The following is a 25940-nucleotide window of genomic DNA, read 5'->3' as shown; positions in this document are numbered from 1 at the left end:
AAATCCTATGGTTGCGATTGTTTTTGTCTTGTGAATATACCTGAGCATCTTATTGGAGTGAGGTGACTTGATGGAGTAGATCAATTGAAACCATCCTCACAAATGGAAGCTTGGGGGATTCAAATCTGAGAGAAGGAGGTGCTCTAGTGGGAGAAAAATCTGCCTTTTAATCTAGGCTAGATTTGCCATTCAAAAGGTAGCAAAAGTAACATAATTGTTTGAAGTTAGCGAACTGAGGCTTAAGCTGTTGACATAGCCCAGGTAGAGGCAACAGTGGCTCTCTACAGGCTGGACGGTTCCAACATTGAATAAATGCCCTTTTCTCCCTGAGGATTTCTTCCCTACTATTGATGAACAAACTTCCTGTGGCTTAGGTTTAGTCTTTAAGTGTTATCATTTCATTCTGATTCGGGACATGATGCAGAGTACAACAGAAGACCAACCCAAATCAGGTACCTCTTACAAGAGCCATTGTTAGACTATGAGAGGGCTGTACTCTAGTAACATGGGTGTGGTGGAGTTAGGACTCCAGGTGGAATGTTTCTGCCCATCAACCCAGCAAATAAAACTTGAGAAGTGAGGGTGAGTAAAGGGGAAAGGGCTGGACTTGAACTCAGGACTGAGGTCTGTAAGAATTGACTGAACTATGAGCCTAATTCCCATTCTGCAAAGAAAGGTAGAGAGAAAAAGAAGGGACATTCTGCCATCAATGAGGGGGTGACCAGAGAATACACCATCAACATTCACAAACAGATTCATGGAGTTGGCTTCACAAAGCCAGCTCTGCGGGCTCTCAAGGAAATCTGCAGATTTGCCATGAAAGAAATAGGAACTCCAGATATCCCCATTGACACCAGACTCAACAAAGCTTTTTGGGCCAAAGGAATAAGGAATGTCCCATATTGTATCCGAGTATTTGTCCAGGAAACACAAAGAGGATGAAGATACACCAAACAAGCTGTATACCTTGGTTACTTATATGCCTGTCACCACTTTCAAAAACTTATGTGGATGAAAACTAAATTGAGCTTCATTTAATAAAAACTATAAACTGTCAAAAAAAAAAGTTTGTATATTGGTCATTAGCCCTTTGAAGCAAACATACTTTATAAAATCTCATCTGACTTTGTGGTTCAATAAGGCTGCCAGGAAGGGCCCCATCCCCTAAAATGGGAGAACCCTCTCAATGACAGCTGGGCCCAACTGCATAGTTTAGACCCCCACCCCAGCCCATGCCTTTCCCTTAAGGGAACCAGAACACTCTGGGGAAGGCTGCAATGTAATATCCCTGGCCTTTCAGTAGTGAGTGCCCAAGGGTGGCCAGTGTTACAGGAGGATTTACATGACAAAGTAGAACCAAAGGAACCATTTCTAGCTGGATGCAATGACATGCTGGAGGCCGTGAGGACTGAGACGGAAGAAAGCTTTGCCTCAGGAAAGGCAGTGAGCCTTCCCTCCCTCTTCCCCCCAGAGAAGCTGCAGCCTCCAAAGGAGGCATGTGCTGTCATATATGGTAGATAGGCTGGTTGGTCTACTTCTTATCCTTTGCTTTAAGGGATGGAGGCCTCAGGACTGACAGCAAGAGAAAGGGTCAATAGCATCCATTAAATCCTAAAGAAGAAAAAAGCCCATTCCCTTATTTAGAGCGGCCGCTCCATGTCTGCCCTCAGTCTGAGGCAGGGGCTCCTATCTTTACCAAGTGAAATGGACAATGGGGAGGTGCTGAATTAATGAATGCATGCCTCTCCCAGCTCAGATGGGCCCTGCTTCCCAAAGTGTCTCTGAGGATGCATCCTTAGGTGCCTTCCTAGTCAACAATTCCATCACTACCATCTGGCAACATGGAGATTAATTGGAACTTCCATCACCCGGCAACAGCATCCACAGACCAAGAAGGAGAAGGCCTTTTTCCAGGTTGGAATGACTGAGTATCCCTTTGGTGAGTGAGCCTCAGCTCCTGGGACCACAGGCTGTCAGCTTCTGATCTGCCCACAGGAAGAGGTGACTCACTTATCCACCCCCCTCAGAGGCTGCCAGCTTCTAGAGTATTGCCAAGAACCTGTGGATGGAACAAGGGCCCCAGGTGTGTGGCACAATAGAGCCAGAGAGTCACTTTAATATAGTCTAAGGACCAAAGTTGGACTTTATTTAGAAAGGTAAACAATCAGCCCTCTACAAAGAGGAGGAGAGCATCGCCTGCTTCTTTGAAGTCTATGCATGGCCTCCGCCGGATTCCCCAGTGGTCTTTGGGGAGGGAACCCAGGACAAAAGGGGTCTTTTCAATATAAGAGACAGTCTGGGTTGTCCAGGCCAGAGAAATCTAAATTCCAAAGTCAACAAACATCAGAGAATGGCAAGCCAGGAGGGGCTCAAAGGTGTATCATCCATGGCCCAATAATGACCTGCCCTCAGAAATCTACAATGCTATTGCCTCTCTACGTGTGCTTAGATATCTACATGTATGCAAGACATATATTCTGTATCCATGCATGTATGGCTAGGTATACAGGGCCATTCCCACATATGCTAAGCAACATGGTTGTTAAAGGCAAAAATTCTAGCTAGTCTGTCTAAAATATCTAATGAGTGGTCGCTAATAAATTATAAGCTTTACCAAGAGTTAGACTTTTAAGCATTTATTATTAAGGAGAATAAGAATTTGCTAAAGAGAGAAAGAAAGGCCTACATTCATCTATCTATTAAAGGGAGAGCACATTTCTAGCTCCCTTCTCCGTCGGAGTCCTCAGGAAAGAGCGAGTCAGAGCATCAGCCTCCCCCTTGTTAAGGGCTAAAATTCTAGCTAGTCTGTCTAAAATATTTAATGAGTGGTCGCCAATAAATTATAAGCTTTAGCAAGAGTTAGACTTTTAAGCATTTATTAAGGAGAATAAGAATTTGGTAAAGAGAGAGAGAAAGGCCTAGATTCCTATCTATTAAAGGGAGAGCGCATTTCTAGCTCCCTTCTCCGCCAGAGTCCAGAGGAAAGAGAGTGCTAGACCGAGCGCCAGTCTCTTCCTTCCTCCTCCCACTAGCCCGCGTCACTTCCTGATTCCTGGTCTTGCTCTCAAAGACCTTCACTTCATGGGCAGAACTCTTCTACAGTAAGTATCCAGCAGGTGGCGTTATTCCAATCGTTACAGTCCCCCCTGTTGTTCCTCAAGAAACAAAATGTTTCCTTGACGGAACAGTAAAAAGAATATAATAACTATTGCTAACTAATAATATGTGAACAACAATATAGAAAAGGAAGAGAGGAAAGTTTTGTCCAGAGGGGCGATTTTTTTGTCCTCATGAACCGACGCTTTGACATTGGTCTTGCAAAGGGAGGGCCTCTGCAGAGAATACATGTTACAGATGGTGTATATTATAACAGAAAAAGAAAAGAGAAAAAAACAAAACAAAACTGTTCATTTAAAGTCTCTGAAAGTCTTTTCTCAGATGTCCTCTAGGTGTAGTAGTGGAATGGAAGTCTTTTCAGGGGTTGATGTGTGGATACTGGTAATCAGCCAGGAAATTTCCTACAAAATTGAGCTTAACACAACTTTAAAATAGCTTTGTCAATAATCAAATCAAACAATGAAAGTTCTCAAAAACATGTCTAAGGGAATTCATAATCTTAGTTGTTACACATGAAACATATAATAAAACAAAAATTGAACCATTCTTTAAAATTATAATATTACTATAGTCCCCCCTTATGGAGGGTAATTGAGAAGACAATTGCTGCAATATTAATTAATAAAAATAATTTTTATCTTTGTTTTATCACTTTTTGCATCATCTGCCTAATTATCCTCATGCCATTATGAGAAATTTAAAAATCTAATATAATTGGTAACAGGTGTCAAGGCCAAATTCAACACTGTATTTATCATGACACCTGAGATAATTATGGGGGTTACCATAAAAGAACAGAGAAATGATGGGATATGAGCATTCCCACACTTGAGCAATATGTACTGCCCATACAGTATGCCAGGCTTAAAATAGGTGGATGGAATATATGTCCATGCCACCGAACATATTGGAAGAAACTGAGTCAGACTTAATCAGATGCATGGGATTGAGATGTCCATGGCATCAGGCATATAGGAGGGAGCATAGAAGCCAGGTGTAGAAGTGAGATGGGTGGGATGAATACTTCCAGCCATCTGTACAATATTGTGGGGAAAAAGAGAATAAAATATTAAACCAAGAGAATCCAACCTCAACATTTGTCAAAAGCCGTTCCCTCGGCCATACCTTGACTTCATGCATGTCTCCCCTCATGTGACAGTTCAGTGTCTGCTCTTGCATGTATTCCTCTTGTGATTGGATGGCATCTTGGCCAACTGGCATCTGATAACTCAGAATAAAGGCAATTAATGTCTTAAATGATAAGTTCCCATAATCCAAGTCTCATATGGATTTAAAATTGAGGATAATAAATGATTGCAAAAAATGTGAATACATCTTGACTCAAAATATAATATATAATTATGCAACAATTTCAAATAATACCCTTTTTTTTACTTAGTATACAATTACTTTTGTGAAAAATCAGAACATACTTAAGTACAAGTTAAAGCACAACAGAATCTCAAAGAACTTTTTTTTTTTGAAAATAGAAAACTTTTACAAATGTTCCCCTCTTTTTTTTTTGGGGGGGGGGAATATGCTTATCAAAAATAATACTTCTAGAATCAATTTACACTTGCCATGGCAACCAATTTGCCAGGGAAATGCTTTAAAGAGTTTGATCAAATAATCAGTTGAGAAAAAATAACAAAAACAAACAACTCAGAATATGGGAGCACAATACTCCTAGAATTAACATTGTATAATAAAATCAAAACCATCTTGCAATGTTTCAAAATTAGATAGACAAATGAATAGAAGAAAATACACATGGAACAATAAAAGACAATGAAATTCAAACTAAGGAAGTCTAAATGAATGTGAACTTAATATTAATAAGAGTATTATAAAATATAAACTTGATCACATGACTAAAAAGCTTTTACAAATATTCTCGTTTTAAAAACTAAGTATAAGACACAATCTCAAAAGCATGAAAATCTCTATAAAAATAAACCCATACCATTAATTTCAAAGTGTATATGTAATAGCATAGAAATCCTATGTAACCTCTGAACTGATACTATTACTCTGAGTAAATTCAGAACACTTTTGATTCCGGTATCTAAAATCCCCAATACTCATATCAATATCTTGCTGTTTACTTCTACATTTCTGTAAAATATATACCCTCCCATGGCAAAAGAAGCGGAGTCTTGAACTATGTTGATGATTGTCATTCTTATTCGGCTTAAGTTTTTCTTCTTTAACCGCTCTATATTGTCTGTCAGTCTTTTCACCATACAAATGCTTTATAAGATTACTAATTAAAGACAAAAGCAGGTTAGCAAAATTATGAACAAAACGAGCATATCTGGAATTTAAAGAGTTTTCTAAGGTTGTCTCAGAAGCACAGCCAGGCCGGGGAAGGGCTGAGCCTGAAGCTGCAAATGCAGGTAGAAAAAGTTGAGCATGCGCATCAGATCTCTGGACTTCCCAGGCCCGGGAAGCAATGGGTTTGGCCATGGGAGGAGTAGAGGGTGGGGTCTGGAGAGGAGGGGAGGGACCAGCGCAATTTGAATCAGACTTGATTTTGAACTCAGGCCTGGATTCCTCTTCCCCCACTTTGCCTCCAGGTGCTAGGGGATTAAAAGCTTCTAGAGGGTGGGTCATTGCCTCCAGGCATGCAAAATTAGAGCAACAATTAGTGTTAGAACTGGGGAAAGCTGCCTGAATCTCTTCAGGTTTCTCTGAAAAAGCATGGTTGGGAGAGGGAGAGATATTTCCTTGTGTGAGTAAGTTGCTGGCTCTTTTAACAAAAATAAAAAGAAAAATAGAAAATCCAGAAAAACAAAGCATTAACATGATCTTATCTCCCATTTGTCTGGTTAAACAGACCAAAATCAAAAATAGGGTAATTAGGGAGTTTAAAAGGTCCATTCGAAAAAATTTAAAGGAAAACACAGCCAGTGTGCCAGTACTTAGCAGTTTAAAGGGAGAGGGAGGGGAAATTTCTTACCCAACCAGAAGATCAGAAGACTGAGGGTTGGCTTTCCTCTTCGTGGTCAGCCATCTGTTAAGGGCTAAAATTCTAGCTAAACTGTCTAAAATATCTAATGAGTGGTCGCCAATAAATTATAAGCTTTAGCAAGAGTTAGACTTTTAAGCATTTATTAAGGAGAATAAGAATTTGGTAAAGAGAGAGAGAAAGGCCTAGATTCCTATCTATTAAAGGGAGAGCGCATTTCTAGCTCCCTTCTCCGCCAGAGTCCAGAGGAAAGAGAGTGCTAGACCGAGCGCCAGTCTCTTCCTTCCTCCTCCCACTAGCCCGCGTCACTTCCTGATTCCTGGTCTTGCTCTCAAAGACCTTCGCTTCATGGGCAGAACTCTTCTACAGTAAGTATCCAGCAGGTGGCGTCATTCCAATCGTTACACCCTTCTTCCTCCCACCAGCAAATGTCACTTCCTGACACCAAAGAAAAGACACATGGTCTTGCCCTCAGAGAGTTCACCTCATGGCACAGGTTTTCTACAGTAAGTCTCCAGCAAGTGGCATCATTCCAATCGTTACGTGGTGTAACCCAGAGAGGTCCAGCCTCAGAGAGAGCACAGCCTGGGCTCATCTCCTACCTTTGAAACATTCTAGCTGATTGATCCTGGGCAAGTCTGAACAGAATCTCAAAAAGGGTTCCAAGCCTGCTATTCTCTCCTCTCCTCTCCTGCCCTCTCCTCCCGTCTCCTCTTCTCTCCTTCCCTGCCCTCTTCTCTCCCCCTTCCTCATAAAGAATTTTGTAGAGACGAGGAAGTGGACACATGGGTTGGTCATTGTTAACGTTAATGGTTACCTTTTTTGCTTTTCATAATGTTTAAGATTTTCCATGTCTTCAGTACCTTCTCCTCCTTCAAATGCCTTTTATATTGGGCCTTCATTGCCCTTGGAATTTGATTGCTTCCATCACAAACCTCCTCTAGAAGCACTAGCTTCCATCTGGCTGCTTTCTTTTATTTTGGGGGGGGAGGGTCTTCTTGAGACAGTTCCTATTACTTCTATTAGCATCTTAGGGATTGTGATATTAGGGTCCAAGGGTGCGGATGGCTCCACTCACCTTGAAGGAGAAAAGTTTATGGAGAAGGCTTTTTACAAATCTTTCTAGTTTTCTTCTGTTTGTCCCCTTCTTTCCATTTTCATCTATGAATGCCACTGAGAGGACTTTTCCTAGTTGGGCATCACAGCCATCTTTCTTTGGATTGATTTTATCTCCTATTCCTTCTTTCTTCTTTGGTAGATGTTACTACTTATCATTTTCCATTGTCCTTAATAATATTTTACAGATGAGTTGATATTTTAAGCTAGTGTTATCTTTGGCAGCCTTGGCTCTCTGTTTGCCGAGTAAGCCAAATGTTTGTTGAATAAGATCATTTGGGGGCCCCTTTGGTATCCTTGTAGAAATTAATTTATATGACCTCTGGATAAAATGATTATAGTCAAAATTGATGTGATTTCTCTAAGCCATTTCCCATTTCTGATTTCTAATGGCTAATTTAAATAATTCAGAATTAAATCTTCTTAATTGTCCATCATATCTTTTTTGTTATTCTTTCTTATGTATTATAAAGTCTCATCTTAGATCTCACAAGTTGATGGCCTGACTGAACACAGGCAAGTAAATCAGGGCTAACTCTCATGTCAATAGTTTTAAATGAAATTTATATTGGATATTTATAAGACAAGTTTCAATAAGCTTTGGGACTATTTTTTAACGTTGACTCTGCTTGTGAAGGGGCAATATTTCTGCTCTTTCAAATAGGAAACTTGCTAAAATGTGTGTTTTTTATGTTATTTGTATGAGGTATTTATTTTTCCTAAAATGTCCTTTTTAAAAGCAATGTGTTCATCCTGCTCACCACATGACTGCAGCATCATCTCCTTGGATTGTAGAACTGGAGAGAAGATTCAGAGGACATCTGTCCTAACTCCTTCATAATATTTTACATTTGAGGAAAATGAGACTCATTTTCCAAAAGTATGGGGATGTTGCTCATCTAAGAAATGTCAGATGGGGGATTTGAACACCAGTCTGAACACTGCAGATCATACCTCTCTTTGTTCCATGGTTTTGTCTTTCTATCTGTAGTGCCTAGAAAATAACAATTAAGGAACATTTTGGGAATTGAATTCTCCACATTTAGAATACAATTTTTGTGAAATTTTTATGAATAATGGTCATTGATAGTGTTGGGCTCTTGGTTTTTAAACAACTTCAGGCTCCTTGGGTCATAGGCCTATAATATTTTCATTATTTACAGGTCAGAACAGAGTCTTTGGACAAGGGAGTTGGCTGGAAGCACTTCTTCAGTCAGCAGGAGAACACCACAGGCGTCAGAGCCCACACACACACACACACACACACACTGGTGACAACTTCCTGGAGAGGGGCCCTTATCCCTGGGCCACACCAATCTTCTATGTGTCTAAAAGCTAAAGCAAATGAACTAAGTTTATCTTGCTCAATAATATTTTTTTTAAAAGAAAAAGAAAATCCATTACTTCATTTATTGATCTGTGCCATTTTGAACAAAACAAGGGGTCTTTTATTTTAATGTCATTAAAAATAATTCATATAACTTGGCTTAAAATTGAAAGAAAAACTCGGAATTCCTTTTTTTTTTTTGGGGGGGGGTAATGCTATGTGGTTTCGTAGTGAATCCCTGCAAAAATACTGTACAAAAGGTCCAAGATGAGAAAAAACAAACAAACAAAACAAAGCAACACTAAGTTCTTTTCTTTTGTGAAAGGGCAGGAAGAGCAGAGCTAAGTCCTGCCCGGTCCCTAGGAGCCTAATGTGAGGCTGATGACTCCTGGCCCAGAGGCGACCCTTTTCCTGCTGTTTTCCTCTTCAAAGTTTCTTCTTTCCAGTATTTCTCAACCCAAGTGTGCTTTGAAAGCCCGAGCAAACCAGTCTTTGTCCCGCCAGTGCGGCTGAAGTCCTGCCAGACGCCAGCTCCCCTATTCCCAAGGCCGGGCAGTTGTTGAACTGCTTTTTTAAAGCCTCTTGTTCCCGAAGCAGACCCTTCGGGACCGTCTCGCGGTCTCTCGGCGCGGCCGGAACAGCTGCCTCTGGGAGCCTTTCTCACAAGGGAGACCTTTTCCGACGAACGACCCCCTCGCTGGGCGTTGTCCAACGTCTTCAGTCCCTGGGAATCTTGGCCCCCGTCAGTGCCCGAGAAGGGAGGACAGAAAGGCCGGGCTACGGGAGGGCCGGCTCCCGGGCTAACAGCAGGGGAAGAGCTAGAGGCCAGAAGAGACCTCGGGATGGCGGCTCCCGATGGGAATTTCGGGGCCTCTCTGTCTTCTCGAAAAGTGCTGGGGACGGGGCCCCGCGAGACTCCTTCAGCTTTCTCTAACTGGCCTTTCCTTAAATGCCAGCGCAGGCCTTGCCTGCACCCTGGGGACCCTCGCCTGAGGATGGATGGGAGCAAAGATGTTGCCCAGGGGGAGGGGTACGTGGGAGCTTATGGAGGCAGCCGCAATGAACAGTGTAGACAACTATTTACCCTCTTCCCCCGCCCCCAGTCCTTTCCCGGGGTAGCATCCGCACCCCCTACTCTCTAGGAGGCCGCGTGACCTAGGGCGAAGAGCAGGGCGGCGGGGAAGTGTTTATGTGGGGGGGGGGGAAGAGAACCTCACTCCCGAGATTGTAGATACTTTGGCTTAACCATGCCCGCTATCCCCCCCATTCCCGCCCCCCGCCCAACTTCCCTCGAGACACGTGACCTCACCGGACCGGGATTTTGTGAATGGGGGCCGGCCCCGCCTCCGGCCGGAGGCGGCCAATGGGGTCGCGGCGCGCGGCGGGGAGGCCCAGAGCAGCCTCCGCCCCCCCCTCCTCTGGGTTTCCTCGGAAACCTGCCCAGCTCTCCAGATCCCGGCATCCCTCCCTCCTGCCCCTGGGCCTCTTGGATCCCGGGCTCGCACGGGCAGCCTGCGAGCGCCTCCGATCGGCCTCTGGCCCTGACGGCTGAACACTGAGCAGGGCCCTGGTGCAACCTTTGTCCAGAGTAAGCTATGTGCCTGCTGGGGGTGGTGGTGGAAACCCCCCAAGCTCCCCCCCATCCGGAAGCAAACTTTCCGACTGGAGGTGATGGAGAGGAGGGGGCAGCCCTAGTTTCCTAGTTCTAAAACAGCCTTCACCGCCAAGCGGGGGGCGACTCCGAGGGCCAGTAGGGTGGGAAGAGAGAGGGACCCCGGCTCTGGGCCGGCCGGCCTTCCTTTTCAACCCCGGGCCACACTCCCTTTTTTCCCCTCCCAGGAATGCTCGAATGGGTTAAGTACTCTGGAGTCGCCCCTCCCCCCTTGGAGTTTCCATAACAAAGCACAGGAAATAGGCAGGTTCCGTGGGTATCCGACCCCCTTTTCTCCTCCTCTCCAGTCCCTCCTCCATCTCTGTTTCCCTCCAGATGAGTGTATTTTAATCCAGCAGAGGTGGGGGTACCTTGGTACTCTGCACTTCTTTTGCCCCCTTCCCCCTCACCTTCATATTTCCTTCTCCAGAACCCCCAATGCCCGTCACACCAAGTTGTCCAGTTCCTTCGGTCTTCTCAGGTTTCCCTCCACGGGCACTCTTCTGCCTCGCACTGGGGCAGCACTTTGAGGATACGGGGCTGGGGCCTTCCCGCTAAGAAGCAGCCACCGAGTCAGAGGGATACAGGGAATGATGCCTGCAGCTAAAGGACCAACCAACCAAATCCCCAGACTAACATACAGGAACTCATGCGTCCTGGTCACATCAACATGAACAGGCTTTTATCAAGCGCCTTCAATTGCCAGTCACTGCTAAACATGGGGATGAAGGAAAGGCAAAAACAACCTCTGCCTTCAAGGAGCTCACAATCTAATGGAGTATAGATACAGCACCCACCCAATCAACTTCATACAAACAAACTAAATACTCTTACTTCGAGCTAGACCGTAAAGGGGGAAGGGGGAACAGAAACACAGGTGGGAAACTGAGTCCAGAACCTGGTCACAGAAGATGGGAATGAGAGAGGGATCCCGGTCTCAGAAGCTCTGCAGAAAGGCAGCTGAGGCGGGCCGGCCCCAGTGGGCGGCCTCTCCCCTGGGCGCCAAGGGATCCAGCCATCTCAGCATCAGGAAGAACCCGGGGGCCGGGCCAGGGGAGAAGGCGAGGGGGCCAGGGAGGAAGCCAGGGAGCGAGCGGAGAGCTGACCCGGGAGCGCCGCCTGATTGACAGCCCGAAATCTGATCTGCTGAAAGAGCCCGAGAGCCAATGGGAGGCGGGGATCCATCAGTTTGGCTCGGAGGCCCCTGGAGGAGAAGTGGAGGAAGAACCGCCGAAGCCAGCTCTGGCAGAGGCGCTCTCGGCTTCCGAGGGGGAGGTGCTGGGCAAGGATTCATGTTTGGATTAAATTGGGAGGGGAGTGTTGGCAGCCCAGCGCCTGGCACGGCCTTCAGGTGGGTCTCGCCCACAACTTTGCGCGTCTCTCCAGGCCCCTGCGCGGCCGGGGGTGCAAAGACGGCCCCCCCAAAAGCGGGGGTGGCCAGATCGGGCCGCTTCTGCCTCCCGTTAGGTGCAAAGCAACTCCTGTTGATCGCCATTACGAGGCTGGCCACGCTGAGGGGGGTGCACGCCCGGACCCCCAGCCCGGGCACTACGGGCGGCCCCCTGGAGAGAAGCGCTCAGGGGCTGGCCGGGGCGCTTTGTCTCGGCTCTGGCGGTGGGTCTTTGGCTGCTACAAAGTAGCGAGCTGGGCTACGGAGCGGGCGGGGGCTCCAGGTGAAGGAGGCTGAGCGGGGAGGGGGCGTTTTGTGAATGGGGCTGGAGCCGGGTAATTAGCTATGCAAATAGCGGCGCTTCATTCACCCGCTTTGCCAGAACCTAAAAGCCTCCTTGCGCCCCTTTCTAGGTTGGGAGCCGCTCGGATCGCGAGGAAACCTCCTCCCCGATGCTCGGAAGGTAGAGTGCTGAGCAGCTCCGCGTAGCCCGAGCAGCCCCGGCCCGGCCCGCCCGCCCGGTCCGGCCCGCCCGGCACCCGCCGCCGCCTCAGGATGGACGGCTTCTATGACCAGCAAGTGCCTTACTTGGTCAGCAACGTGAGTGAGCAGCGCCCAAGTGGCTGTTTATAAACTTGACTCCGACTTATTTCTCCTCGGGAGGGGGGGAGGGCTGCGCGGGGGGGGGGGGGGGGGGGGGGCGCCGGGAGGGAGTTGCTGGGCTCGTCCCTGCACGATCGCTCGGTTGCTTGCCTCTGTAGGGCGACTCTCCCCGTAGGAGCCGAGGCTTCAGAATGAGGGTACCTCCTTCCAGGGACTGGGATAAGGCATCGTTTTTATTTTTAAGACTTCTTTTTGGATAGTTAATGTGCACACGATGAGAGGAGGAGGAGGAGGAGGAGGAGGAGGAGGAGGAGGAGGAGGAAGGCAAAAGCAGCAGCTGCAGTCAAAGTTTCTGGCTGCATTTGTCTGCCACATTGAACAGAATGAAGTTGAGACCAATGTTGACACTTTTTGTTTTCAGGATTTTGTTTTTGTTTTGCGTGTGTTGGTATGGGGGGCGGGGAGAGGTGAAATAACTTCTTTTGCACTCACTGTCCTTTAAAATAGATACAGGAAAATGGATATAGTTCAGCCCAGCCCAGCTGACTGCTAAATGCATGTCTTCCCCTTGGCTGGTTGCTGGGGAGGGAGCCTTCCATATGTATCTCTCTCCATCAAGATGCTTCAGGATAAAAAGCTGTGGAATGGCATCAGCCTCAGGCTACAGCAGCAGCAGCCGCCACAGCAGCAGCAGCCGAAGCCTTTGCTGGCTCGGCTGTCGAGAGAAAGCCCATCACCAGATTTGGCTGTCAGCTGGATCCAGGAAAGGAGGATTCTAAAGGGTGTCCCTTGGCAGGAGAGAGGGAGACGGCCCAGTAGACTTGTCTTCCCCCTGGGGTTTGCATGCGACTTTTACATGTGACAATCAGAGGTTCCAAAAAAAATTTTTTTTTAAGTATTTAATCTTTCCCATTTGTAGAGTCAGCGTGGGAGAAGCTGTAATGAGAAACCAGCAAATGTCAGGAAAAGAAAATTCATTAACAGAGACCTGGCTCATGACTCAGAAGGTGAGGTTTTGTCTTGTTCTGATCCCCCCCCCAAAAAAAAAAGAGCAGAACTGTACTTTTGTTTCCCTTTGTGAGAGAGAGAGAGAGAGAGAGAGAGAGAGAGAGAGAGAGAGAGAGAGAGAGAGAGAACAGAGAAAGAGCAGAGAGAGCAAAGAGGAGAGAGAGAGCAGAGCAGAGACAGAGAGACAGAGAGAGACAGAGACAATGAGACTATTTTGGTCCAGAAAAAGGACTTTGTTACTCGGAGCTCTTGGCATACTAGGACGATCTGCACTTCAGTACTTGTTCATGGTTGTGTCAGAGATGAATCAAAGAGCGGGATGTAGAGTTAAATGTGCCATCCCTCCCTGACTCCTCCATCCTTCTCTCCAGCCATGGCTGTGCTTCAGTATTGTGGCCCATATGGTGTATCAATAAAACTGAAGGGAGGGAGAAAAACCTCCAAGATGTCCGACTCAGTTGGAGAAGCCAATGAGAGGTCATTCAGATGTTGACACGTTTTCATGCCCACCCATGAGAAATTACTTAATATGTGCTAAAGGTGGAACAACCTGAGAGGGTCATAGACCACCCCTTTTACCTATGCCTTGATGCAGTTTTAAAAATACATAAAAACATTGAAAGCTGACCAAGTCCTCAGGACATTGGATTGGTTTAAGAATTTGAGTTACTCCTAAACCCTATTGAAGTCTTTAGTGATATTAATTTATGTCACTGATGCTTTCTTGGGCCTGGGGGGGGTGGTGGCACAAGCTAGATATTAACCCTTTAGGGTCTCTCCTCTAGTTTTATGAATATGAACTGAAAGGCAAAATTTTCAGGCAGGTGAATCACCTCCTAAGACATCCCTCCTTCTGGCTTGCTTGTCACAGCTACTTATCGAAAAGTTTGCTATTCTTAGCTGACTGAAGTTAGGATTTTGAGTTCCATAGTTTCCCAAAATACCCTCCAGCACCAGCCCACATAGCCATTCAGAAAACACTCGACTTTGGAAGTTTCTCTTTCTCGGAGAATATCCAAGTTTATGTTTCTCAGCTCCTAATTTTGATAGACATTGGAAATAAATAACAGCTTCCTTCTGATTATAGTGACTTGATAGATCCCTAAAAGCTGAATCAAAACTCGTAGATACAGTGACCAGTATGGCAGGGAGGGAGGCTGGGTGTCACTTTGAGTTAGCCTCTAGCATACCAGTCCTTTCTAGGAAAGACATCCCTATGGGCCCCTCACCATGAAAAGGGCCAAATTTCTTTGAAGCCCCTATGGTAGATACCTGATGTGACTTTTTTTCCATTTTCCCCCTGATTTTGTCCTCAACTTTCCGTGGGTGTGTGTGGGTGTGTGTGAGTGTGAGAGAGAGAGGGGAGAGAAAGAGAGAGAGAGAGAGAGAGAGAGAGAGAGAGAGAGAGAGAGAGAGAGAGAGAGAGAGAGATTGAAAAGTGTTCAGTTACAAGGAAGAAAGAAAGAATGGGTGACTGGGGAAGTCCATAGTGATGGTGTCTGTGCCTGGGTCATGAGCTGGATGTATTCGAGGATTCTGGGTTTCATTTGAGGCTTAATGACTTGAGTAGATGCCCCTCCCATCCCTACAAAGCAAATATCAGGTATTAACATGATCAAAATGAGAAAACATCCCCCTTTCTAAGAAATTTTCTTTTACTAATATTTCCATATATGACACATGTTTGTCAGAGAAAAAAAATCAGTGTATCTTTCTTGGATAACATTTTCATTTCATGAAGGATAAGATTAAAGGTTGAGTTGCCATATTATTTTATGTCTTCATATTTTTTTTTCCAGAACTCTTTCAAGATCTGAGCCAATTACAGGAAACATGGCTTGCAGAAGGTAAGGGGGAAAATGCTTGTAAAAAGGTGGGGGGGGGGGAGAGGAGGGAGGAATGAAACTCTAGAGGAAAAAAAAAAGTCCTGAACTTGCTGTCTTAATGTTCAGACCAATTAATTGAGCTCTAAAAGAGCCACCTCATGTGTCATGCATACATTAGAGCTTCTGATGAGTTTGTCTTTGGGGACTCTGGGGCTGCTCTACCCTGTGTCATCACAAATTACCAGGAGAAACTGCTTCCAGCTCCCAGTCACATCTGCTTTGGGCAAGAACTAATGCACCAAGACTTCCAGTTCGGAGCCTCTACTCAGATTTTAATTGCAATTGATCAGGTTTATATGATTGTACCTCAGGAGACCTCAGCGAGCCAGCGCGGGGCTGGCTGTTTCCTCTGAAGCCAAGCGGCGGCAGCGAGCAGCTAGTTACCCGCTGGCCTCTCGGAGCACTTTTTTCTGATGGCAGAAATTAGTGGCTCTGGGTTCATCGGGACGGGATGCTTCAAGATTTGAGTGCGAGTGTCTTCTTCCCACCTTGTGCCCAGCACAGAGTCTTTGGTGTGTATCGAGTGCTTCAGCTAGGAAGGGCTTGCTCAGGAAGCCTTGGGGAGCTGAGTCGGGTTTTTTTCCATACCTTCTCCTTCCTTACTGTACATCAGGCAAGCGAATGTTGGATGGGGATGGGGCTCGTGGCTAGTGCCTTTCTTGGAATTCCCCTCGGAAGACAGGGAGACTTTTAGAGTCATTTTTCCCTCTGATTTTGATTAGGTTAAGCAATATTGTGATCCATTGGGATCTCTCCTTCACTGTGTGATGCTGGCTCTATTTCATAGGGACAATGAGATAGTGTTTCTGTAAAAGTGCAGAAGTTCCTGGTGTTTGTTTTCTTTGGAGATGGGGAAAATCCTTTGGCATTTTATACAATGAGCATTAGGCATAGAAGTGGCTTGTGTGTCGTTCTGTCAGAATGGATTTTGTTCGGGGAAAAGTTAGAGAGGACTTGAGCCTTGTGCTGTTTCGGTATTCTTTCAGCTCAATTCCATCTTACTGCCAGTTGGGGCATTGGGTGGATGGGATTTTCTAAAGGTGTGGGGGGTCAGGCTTTCTTACTTTAAACTGCTTTGAGACAGAGGGCATTTCCCCCAGAGAGTTCTGCATGGTCAAGTTGCTGGAAGCATGTAAAGTGAGTTTCTTTGTTTTGTTGACATTTCAATTCTCCAAGCTTGACTATTGGCTTTCGCTGTTTTTGTAAATGTTTGCACCCCTAAAGCTCTCTTCACTGTCTTGTAGCAAAAGGATTATTCGGAGAAACTAATAAAGCTTAGGCACTTATAAGGGAAAATGGGGGTTTAGAAGCGTGATTTGGATGGTCACTGAAAATAGAATTACTTAGAATGTCTCAGCTGTCACCCACAGACACAGAGGTGACTTTTCTTTAGCTCTTTTGCCCTGATATTCTGTCACTGACATCTAGCTATTGGTTTTGTAAAGTTGAAAATGGATCAGAATACTTACCAAATCTATGAGATAATTTATTGGTGTATGGATTATAACTGAATATTCTCTTCATTGAGTTGGAACATTTTGTTACTTCTTACAGTGTTTAATGCTCACTGATTCCAAGTAAAAATAATTGCTGGCAGATTTTTGGGTGTGCATAGCAACCCTGTTCCTGGAATTTAAAAAATGTGGCATCTATAATTGACTTATAAATATTTTTATAGATATATAATCAGCTTTGGTGAATTTTTATCGTTTTGAGCTTGTTTCCTGTGGCTAAATGAATGAGTGATTTGAACGATCCATCCAAGTTTTCCCTTATGCTCTTAAAGTTGGTTCTATAAATTCTTACCCAGGAATTAAAAAAAAAAAGACCCAGCTCTAGAAGCCCAAGCTGAGGGGATGGTTGCTATTTTTGAAAGAAAATGGGGTTTTATGCAGAAACATTTGAATTCTGAAAGCATGGATATTTATGCTGTGAATCCTAACACCTTTATGAATGCCGGGAGACTTCTGGTAAAGAAATCCTCCCATCCTGGCACTTTGGGTCAGCTAGGCTGACATAGACTCTTTGACCTTAATGCCTGTGTTCCTTTCATTTTTTCTCAAAATAAGGACATTCTCTTATTTTTAGGTGAACTCTATTGCTCCTTCTAATATGTCTAAAACTATAAAAGTTCATGAGCTACTTTGGAAGAGGAGTTTAATTATCCTTTCATTATGAGGATTTGTTTCTTCATCATTTGGTTATTCCGTCCACTTTATGGATTACCTTTTTATGCTAACAGTTAAATACAAGTTTGTTGGTGCACAGGCATATTTGCCAGACACTTGTGTCAGGATGGCATCCGTTAGCTTCACTTACTTGACTGTCTGGACCATTCTAGCCAAGAACAGATCTTCAAATTCATCTTGTTTATCCAAGGATGGATTTATCCATTCATGTCCTTCTGGATTTTGCCAAATGGACTGACTCTCATGTTTACATATTTCTTTTCATGATGCTCTGTAGCCAGGAAAGTGACCAAGAAAGTCTCCAGACATCTTGACCTTTTAAAAAAAAATAAAGATCTTTGGCAATTAATCAGGCTTCTGCCTCAAGCTGAGAGTACTGTGGGGGTGGTGATCAAGTTAGAAAATCTGTTTATTAAACATATATTTGCAGCAAAATATTCACAAAGAATCACTGAGCAAAAAGCATAACTGAAAGGAGTGCCTTTCAAGGTGTTTGCCTTCTTTAGCTTTGCAAACTTTTATTTGCCATTTCCTGTAAGGATTTTTAGAAGTAAAATGCAGAGTATAGCCTGTTTATTAATTGGTGATTGTGGCAATTCATATGGTTTACTTTCAATAGTTAATATGGGGGTGAGGACTGAAGCAAATAACTAGACGTTATTTAATGGTTCGAGGAGAATTTCAAACTGATGGGATTTTTAGGAAAATTCACTTCTTTTAAGTAAGCAGACTAGAACCATGTCAGGGTAGAACAATTTTAGGTGTGATCTTAAACACTGAAAAGTCTTGTGGTGGAAATCTCCTGATGGCAGAATGAAAGGTCTTGTCCAGTCCTGAAGTAACAAGCCGGGAGTCCGGTTTCCTATTGTCAAGAGGCAGATGACAATGATGATAAACCCCTCCACCAGCACCATGTACCATGTACCAATGTTCTGTTTATGCCACTGCTGTTTCCTCTTGGTATTTTCAGATGCAAAATGCTTTTATTGATTTTGTATATTTTGATATTAGATTGTTCTTGGCAGATGGCAGCTATTCAGTGACTCGAAATAATCGGTTCAAATATTAATCCAATGTCACGTCAGTGTGTCTTGGTGAAATCGCTTGATTTTGGAACAAATGTAGAGGGTGAGGAAAAATTGGCTTCTTGACCTTGGTTGTGTTGTCCCTGATGCCAGGTGACTGTGCAGGGATCTGGAGCAATGTGAAGGGGCAGGGACAGAAGGAAACATGACTGACAGGGTTTGAACAAAGTACTGCATTCACTGGAAATTTATTTACAAATTTCATCACCTGAGGTCAACCAGAAGAGGAAATAAAGGACTTTAAAACACCATGAAGTACCTAGCCTTGTGGGCAGTTAGTGGGGTGACTCACAGGTGCCCTTTTGGCAAGGGGAAGGGGGAGCTGGTAAAAAGGCTTTCCTAACATATTAGAGTATAGAACTTTGGTGGAGTTCTTTCCCAAGGGAAGTTTTCCTGCCCATCAGGCATTATAACTTTTCCTTAATTCTTCTGGTCTCACTAAGGACCACTGACTGCAAAGGAGGACCACGCCTTGGGCTGATTTTACATTTTTTAGAAACTTGTCCATTCATGAAATAAAACTCAGTTTAGTCTTGAACATTCAGTGCTGTCCCTAAGACTATATCCTTCTTCCTGAACTGTATCCAGAAATGATTTGGTGATATTAAAAAAAAAAAAAACAATCTATATACTCTTGACATGCAATTCATGCAAGTCCAAAGATGGCATCTGTCTCTATTTATAGGGGGTTCAAAATGACACCACTGCAATTTGCAATCAAACCAAGAATTGGCTTGATAAATGTGTGTTATTAATGCATGGCACATCGATAAATAAATGCCTTAAAACTGAAAAAGTAAAGACAAACTAGCATTTATTATAATTAAGAAAAAATCATCCAAAATACCTGAGAGACTATAATTCCTTGGGATGGAACAAAAGAGGTTTCACTTATAATTCAGAGATACTCTTGGACTCATTAGGAGACATTTTCCGAAATGGCCACTTGAAGCTAGTCCAGGAAAGGGGGTGCCTTAAAGCTCTAAGACATGGAGATTCCTCCCCCCCCCCCGGGGTGCTTCCTGGGATTGAGATACCTCCACAAAACTAGAGAAAGGGAATTCAACTGGACCTGGAGAAGTCTTTGAGACCCATCCAGGTTCGGAGGCTACCCAGACATCTTTGACCGTCCCCGTGGGCTGTTGACAAGAATTATGTGATTTGCCTTGTGTTTTGTTTTTGTTTTTTTGTATACTCTCGAATAGTGAGGTAGGTAAAGTATTGCAACCTTTTAATAGAGTCAGAAAAAACTAACAATTTATATTTAGGCGGGGGCGGGGGGGGGACATCAGGGGGAAGAAAAGAAAGACGAGATCTCTGGGCCTTTTAAATTTAAGCCCTGGTTCCCTTTACAAGTCTCAGCAGATCAGCTCGAAGATGAGAGTGGAGGTTGTTTTGAGAGCCAAGGCTGGGCGCAGAAAGAAAGGATATCTTTAAGTTGGAGTCTTAAAGTTTCTTCTCCATTGGGGGAAGCTGCTTCCCTTTTGTCTCCCTCCCCGTGTTTATGCTTGAGCATTAATTAATGCTTACGTTTTGGTGCACTCATTCCAAATGTTACCAGCGGATGTGGCCCTGAACCAGGCTTAGGGGACTCATGACGATTTTGTTCCACGTCCCCAAGCTCGATTTGGGGATCAGCCAAAGCCCTGCTGGGGTGGATGGGGAGGGAGGGCATGATTGTTCTTGGGTTTCGTGACGGAGTTAAGGAGGAAAGTTTCTCCATCTCCCTGACATCCTTCGACCTCTCCTTTAAAGCCACATGGGTCAAGTGTGTGGATGGAGCCAACGAGCAGAAGGCAGCCTAGCCACGCAGACTCGCAGGGCACCTAGAGCTCCCTGGGCCGGCCGGCCCTGGCCTGAAGGGGTTAAGGCTCCGCGGTTTCCGCAGCTCCCTTCTCTCAGATACTCCCTCCTGGGCCGGCCCGGGCTCTGTGGGGAGACCAAGCCGGCAGCCGGAGTGTTTCTACTGCCCAGAGTTCAAGTTCCCGGACTGCAGCCCTTTCGCAGGGTGTGACAGGAGAAGCTTGCGGCCAGCCCACAAGGCTCAGCCGGGCCTGCCTGCCTTTTTGTGAATGGAGACCGACCGGCCTCCAGCCCTGACTGCTTGTCTTGAGGAATGGTTGGGAGATCAGCTGTCTCATTCACTAGCAGAAAGAATGACTCATACATCTTCTGCCTTGTTTGGCTCCGGGTCATTGTTTCAGTGCTTAGAGCTGGTTTTAATTAAACATTAACCCCTTTGCTACTGCACACTGGTGGGGCAGGGCCATGGGCTCTCAGGTTGGGAGATTTTGCCCCTTCCCCCTCCCCCCAAAAAAAGGGAGGGGAAAGCAATTCTGGGTTCATATTTTTAAAAAGCAGGCTCTTATTCTTTTTTTTTCCTTTTTGATAAACAGCTGATAGTGTGAGATACTTAAATACCAACTTTTTTTTTTCTTGAGCATTAATTTCTATTCCCTTTGCAAAAAGCCATATCATGTTTCACATAACGGTTGTTTTTTGTTTTTCTTTTTGCAAGGAGATATTAATTAAGGAAGCATTACAACTGAAAGTGTGTTTGCTGCCACTGCTTCTGTGGTATGCAAATTCTAATTAATATTTCTACTCGCCCCCCTCCCCCACTCAGTAGTGCTGAAAAGGTGGGAGGTGTTGGCTTTTGGTAATAAGCACTGAAGCTGAAGTAAGTAGCTGAGAGGGCAAATTCTGACCATTTTGAGGAAGAGATTCTGAGACTGGACGGCTACTTGTCTCTTAATGTGCAATGTACTGATAGAGCCGCCTGACTATTGCCAATAAAATCCACAGGCTCCATCTCCTTGAAAGCCTTTTATTGGCCTTTTGCTCTATCTTTTCCCCATTCGCTTTCCCTTCCTCTTCTCCCCTTAATTAAGTCATGAGGGGAAACATTTTCATCTTCTACAGGGATTGTTGCGAGCACGTTTCCCATCAGCCAATAGCGAGACCCGTCTGGCTGCCATTCCCTGATACTGGGTCAGTGTCCAGGTCTCACTGGTCTCATTGGACAAAGCCTAAGAGAGCTGCATTTGGGATCTGGCAGAGGAGTGAAGTCTGGGACCCATCGAAGAATGGGAAGGAAGTCCGCGCTTTCTTGCCCCAAAACTTGTCACATTTTCCTTGCTTGGATCCAAGTTGTGTTTTTGTTTAACTGCTTCCTTCTTAAGCCCACTCAGAACTGGAGATAGACAGAGAGACAGACAGACACACAACCCTTGACTATTTAAGGAGTGTGCTGGGTCCCTTGCTCTATTCGCTCTCTTAAGATTAGCTCCTGTGAAAATGTGAGTCATATGTTTTTTTGTTAGATTTCTGTAATGTGCTCAGGCGTAAGTGTGAGGCCTATTTATTTGGTATCTTTAAAAAGAGTCATAACGCCACCGTCAATTCTCTTCCTTACTCCTTTTACAAACTGTGCGTAAGCAGCTATTATCTGAAGACTTGAATGGGAGAATAGATAGGGTTTAGACTCAATTTTTTTTCTGGGTCCCTAATTTCTGTCATTCCTTCACACACCTCTTCCCTGGCTCACGTGTACATGCCTGCCCTCCCCCCAACACCCACACCCACACACCAACGTGGCTGATACTTTGTGTGCAATATTGCGGATGTAACAAAAAGAATGGTGAAGACTTGGCCGGGAGATTCTTTCAGTTGGTACATCCCAATGCGTGCGGTTGCCCATATGAGACTTCTCAGTCTATTACTCACTGGCTAAATCTTCTTGTAGAGGGATATTGCGAGTTTACAAGGTTCCTGTAAATGCCGACTGTTAGAAAGCAAAGGGGGGGGGGGTTGAAGGAGGGAAGCTGCCACAGATGAAGTTTTCCCCTTCTTACTACTCGTTAGAGGCTCTTTAAGAAGTGAGGGATGAGGGGCAGCTAGGTGGCGCAGTGGATAGAGCACCGGCCCTGGATTCAGGAGTGCCTGAGTTCAAATCCGGCCTCAGACACTTAACACTCACTTACTAGCTGTGTGACCCTGGGCAAGTCACTTAACCCCAATTGCCTCACTAAAAAAAAAAAAAAGAAGTGAGGGATGATAGAGAAAAATAGTTACCATTTGACTCTGCATTATGAGGTGTTGCTATATTGTTATTTAAACAAACAAACATGTTTGGGGTATACTTTTTCAAGTCCCATTCATAATTCATAAATCTGGACACCAGAGGGGAAAAAATCAGGTATGTGTGTGTGTATATATATATATATATATATATATGTATATATATACATATATATTAATAATACCACATTCCTCCTTTCTCTTTTCCCTCCTAGAGAGTCATCCCAAATCACAAGTGATTTTTTTTTTTTTTTGGCAGGGCAATGAGGGTTAAGTGACTTGCCCAGGGTTGGTCACACAGCTAGTAAGTGTCAAGTGTCTGAGGCGGGATTTGAACTCAGGTCCTCCTGAATTCTGGGTGCTGAATTCACAGTGCTTTATCCACTGTGCCACCTAGCTGCCCCACAAGTGATATTTTTTAAAGGCAGAAAAAGAAGAGACAAAATCAGTCCAAGTAATCAATATATTGAAAAAGTCTGAAAATACATTCAATCCATATACAAGCCCTGTGGCCCTCCCACCTCAGCAAAGGGGTGGGGGTGGGGGAAGGTGGCTCCTCTGGAGCCAGGCTCACCCTTCAGAATTCTGCACCGTTCATATTTGATTTTTTTTAAGGAAGGGGGTAGTGAGGTTTTTTTTTCCTGTCCATAGTATTCTAGGAGTGGTATCTATTGTTTTCTTGGTTCTGCTGACTTTGTTCTGCATCAGTTCCTGGAGGTCTCTCTCCAGGCTTCCCTGCATTTGTCACATCAGCCATTTCTTGTAGCATTGTCATAGCCTTCCATGTTTCTGTACCATGCTTTGAAAGTTGGTCTCCAGTTGATGAGAATCTGCTTGGTTTCTTGTTTTCAAATGTTTTGAGGAGCTGGGAGGATGATGCTAAATTGGAATGACAGCACTTACTAGGCCTTTCAAGGATAATTCAGGAAGAGCTGCCCTTGGCTTTGTTGCATGTTGACTTTCTCAAACTGGGCCACATACCATTGTTGGCACCGAAGAGGGAAAGGCAGAAAATCTCAGGATGAGCCACTTAATTGGGCAGGGATGCCCGGATAATGGCTGGCAGAGAAGTCCTCTCTTGGTGAACATTATGGGGAGGGGATGCCTCGGGTGAATCTGCGTCTGAGATGGCAGAAGGGCAGATTACTCATTAAGTGGGAGAATGTGGTAGGAAGCGGCAGGAAGCTCCCAAGTATCCTTTCTTTCTACTCTGAGCAGAGAGACCTGAAGGCATAACGTCTTTGGCCGAGGAGGGCCCCACGAGGCCAGTGCTGGTGCCAGTCTGTCAGGATCCCTCCAATAAGTCCCTGTCACCCTTCAGACCTTGGGGCTGTCACCACCCGAAGCCTGCTCTCTGGATCACTGAGTCCCTAGTCCAGATCACCATTTTGTGATCATTTACTCCCAACCATTCTCAGTCTTCTGGATTCATCAGCCTGTTTCCCGACAGCTTTGCCCCTTTCTGGGTACACTTCCCTGGAACCCATCAAGGGTTATCTTCTCCCATCAGAATCAACATGTTTTGAGGGAGGGGCTGGCCTGTTGGCTTGTGTTTGCACCCTGAGCACTCAGCACCATGCTTTATCTCTGCCTCCATCCAGTCCAGCTTCCTCATCTTAGGTGATGTGCCCATGATTACACAGCTAAGTTTTGGAGCTGAGTTTGAACCCACCTCTCCCTGATTTCAAGTCCATGAAGCCTAGAAGGTTGATGGTGCTTATGGTCTTACCAGTTCCATAGGTCAGCTGGCATTTTTTGGCCTCCAGCTATGTCCCAAGCATTGCTCTGAGCCCTGCAGATGCAAAGACAGGCAATCAGTGCCACTTTTATCCTCTCTTTAAAAGTTGTTTGGGATCAGTTTAAGATGAACAAAGGCATTCAAATGGCTAGGCCAGTGCCTGGTGAGTAGGAAGTGCTTAATAAATACTTATTGCCATTAAATGCCTTGTGTGTTTTTAACCAAATTCGATTCTTTCCCTTTTCCCATTTTGTGTTCCTGTATTTGACTCTAAAGAGGTAACGGGGAGTAGAAAGAAGGCTGCCTTCAAATCATGGAAACCTAGGTTCCGGTTTTACCCCAATGCATGATGAGCAAGTCGCTTAACCTCTCAGTTCCCCCGAGAGCTCTCTACCTCCAAATGACAGACTAATCACTGATCTGCATTGGTGGAGGGAGTTTCCACATCCTGATGAACTTAGAGGTCTGGAATTCCCCCCTCCCCCAAAAAAATCTAACTCTGAAGCTTACCCTTATTTACCAAACAGCAACAGATTGTGATGGGGTCTCATCATATCCATGTTCTGGCTATGGGGATAAGCCCATTTTCAAGCAGAGCAGAAGGAGACCCCTTAACCAAACATCACTTGAACCAAGTCCTCGAGCCCACTTCCTAGACCTAGAAAAGCAACTTAGAGAGCTGGATCCTTGCACAGAAGACATCAAGGCTCACTCAAGCTCTCCTCTCCTGAGCGCCATGCTGTGTAGGCAGCAGGAACTTTGGGGAGAGGCTGCCTTTAACTTCTTGACAGGTTTTCAAGGCCAGGGGGGCCTGCGGTGCGCTGGGGGGAGAGATGCTTGTTATTTCACTTTGAAAGCAGATCTTGGTAGAGGCATGACCTCTGCGCCTCCCCATAACTCAGCCTGTGAGCATTTGGTTTGGTGAAGCATCTTGGCCTCTGGTGGGAGGTAGAGGCCCTGAGAAAGGAGGAATCAGGGCTTCATGGGTGTTCTGTGGCAGTGCTGAAGAATTTCCAGGGCAGAGAGCAATGTCCTGGAATGGGCTGGAAGAGTGAGAGCACAGAGCAAGGGAGATCTCGAGTGTGTGTGTGTGTGTGTGTGTGTGTGTGTGTGTGTGTGTGTTTGTAAAGTTCTCCGTCAGAACACTAGCTGGCATCGACATTGCTACTGATGCCCACGGATCCATGATCCCCAGCACTCCTGGGCTCCCTCCTGCCAGCATGGACTGCATCCACACTCAGGGTGTGTGGCTATTTCTCCTTCAGCCCAGCACACTGTGGGCAGAAAATGAAGTCAGTGCTGTCCTGTAGAGAGACAGACTTTTTATTTCTCCTTTGAATCCGTCTTTGAGCATCCCTGGGCCTGACAGCTAGCTTTACCCAAGTGAGACAGGGAAAGCAGCAGGCAGATCACTGGCCCTATGAGTGGGTCCCAAAGCCCTGGGGATGTGTAGCTAGGGGGCAGGCAATGGTGTGTCCCTCTGAGTTCTGAGCCTGGGCAGTGGCCTGCTGAGGGCCCCTCCTTAGGTCCAGACCCTCTCACACCTTGCTTAGGAGTCAGGGCCAACACATCTGCAGCTGCCCCTCCCCCACCCGCCCCCACCCTGCTGACCTTATTTCTCCATTATGCTTTTGTCGTTTGGCTCATTTTTTTTCTTTTCTTTTCTTTTTTTTTTCTTTCTTCAGCTCAGGTACCTGACAATGATGAGCAGTTTGTCCCAGACTATCAGGCTGAAAGTTGTAAGTACAGCGTGACTCATCTCTTGGATGCTTTTCCCTCCCC

The 25940-nt window shown here is 45.3% G+C and overlaps 1 protein-coding gene and 1 pseudogene across 7 annotated transcripts in view; both read left to right on the top strand.

Annotated features, from left to right (window-relative positions):
• The first annotated feature begins 505 nt into the window (after positions 1-505).
• Positions 506-1015, top strand: LOC122728660 (annotated as a pseudogene).
• Positions 1016-11397: 10382 nt separating this feature from the next.
• ETV1 (ETS variant transcription factor 1) overlaps positions 11398-25940 on the top strand; it is a 96402-nt gene continuing 81859 nt past the window's right edge. The window contains exons 1-5 of one of the 7 annotated variants that reach the window (XM_043966650.1): positions 11398-11530; positions 11983-12169; positions 13092-13179; positions 14980-15027; positions 25844-25897. In XM_043966650.1, coding sequence (XP_043822585.1) covers positions 12125-12169; positions 13092-13179; positions 14980-15027; positions 25844-25897 — 235 coding nt within the window. In that variant the 5' untranslated portion in view covers positions 11398-11530; positions 11983-12124. Of the gene's footprint in view, positions 11531-11669; positions 11794-11982; positions 12170-12278; positions 12370-13091; positions 13180-14595; positions 14784-14979; positions 15028-15186; positions 15579-16156; positions 16204-25843; positions 25898-25940 lie in introns of those variants that run through there. The other 6 variants (XM_043966651.1, XM_043966653.1, XM_043966652.1 and 3 more) reach the window with 6 other exon arrangements.

Source organism: Dromiciops gliroides, chromosome 5 (assembly GCF_019393635.1).
Source record: "Dromiciops gliroides isolate mDroGli1 chromosome 5, mDroGli1.pri, whole genome shotgun sequence".
Classification (NCBI taxonomy): domain Eukaryota; kingdom Metazoa; phylum Chordata; class Mammalia; order Microbiotheria; family Microbiotheriidae; genus Dromiciops; species Dromiciops gliroides.
Note: the sequence above shows the minus strand (reverse complement) of the source record. Positions and strands in the feature narration are given on the sequence as shown.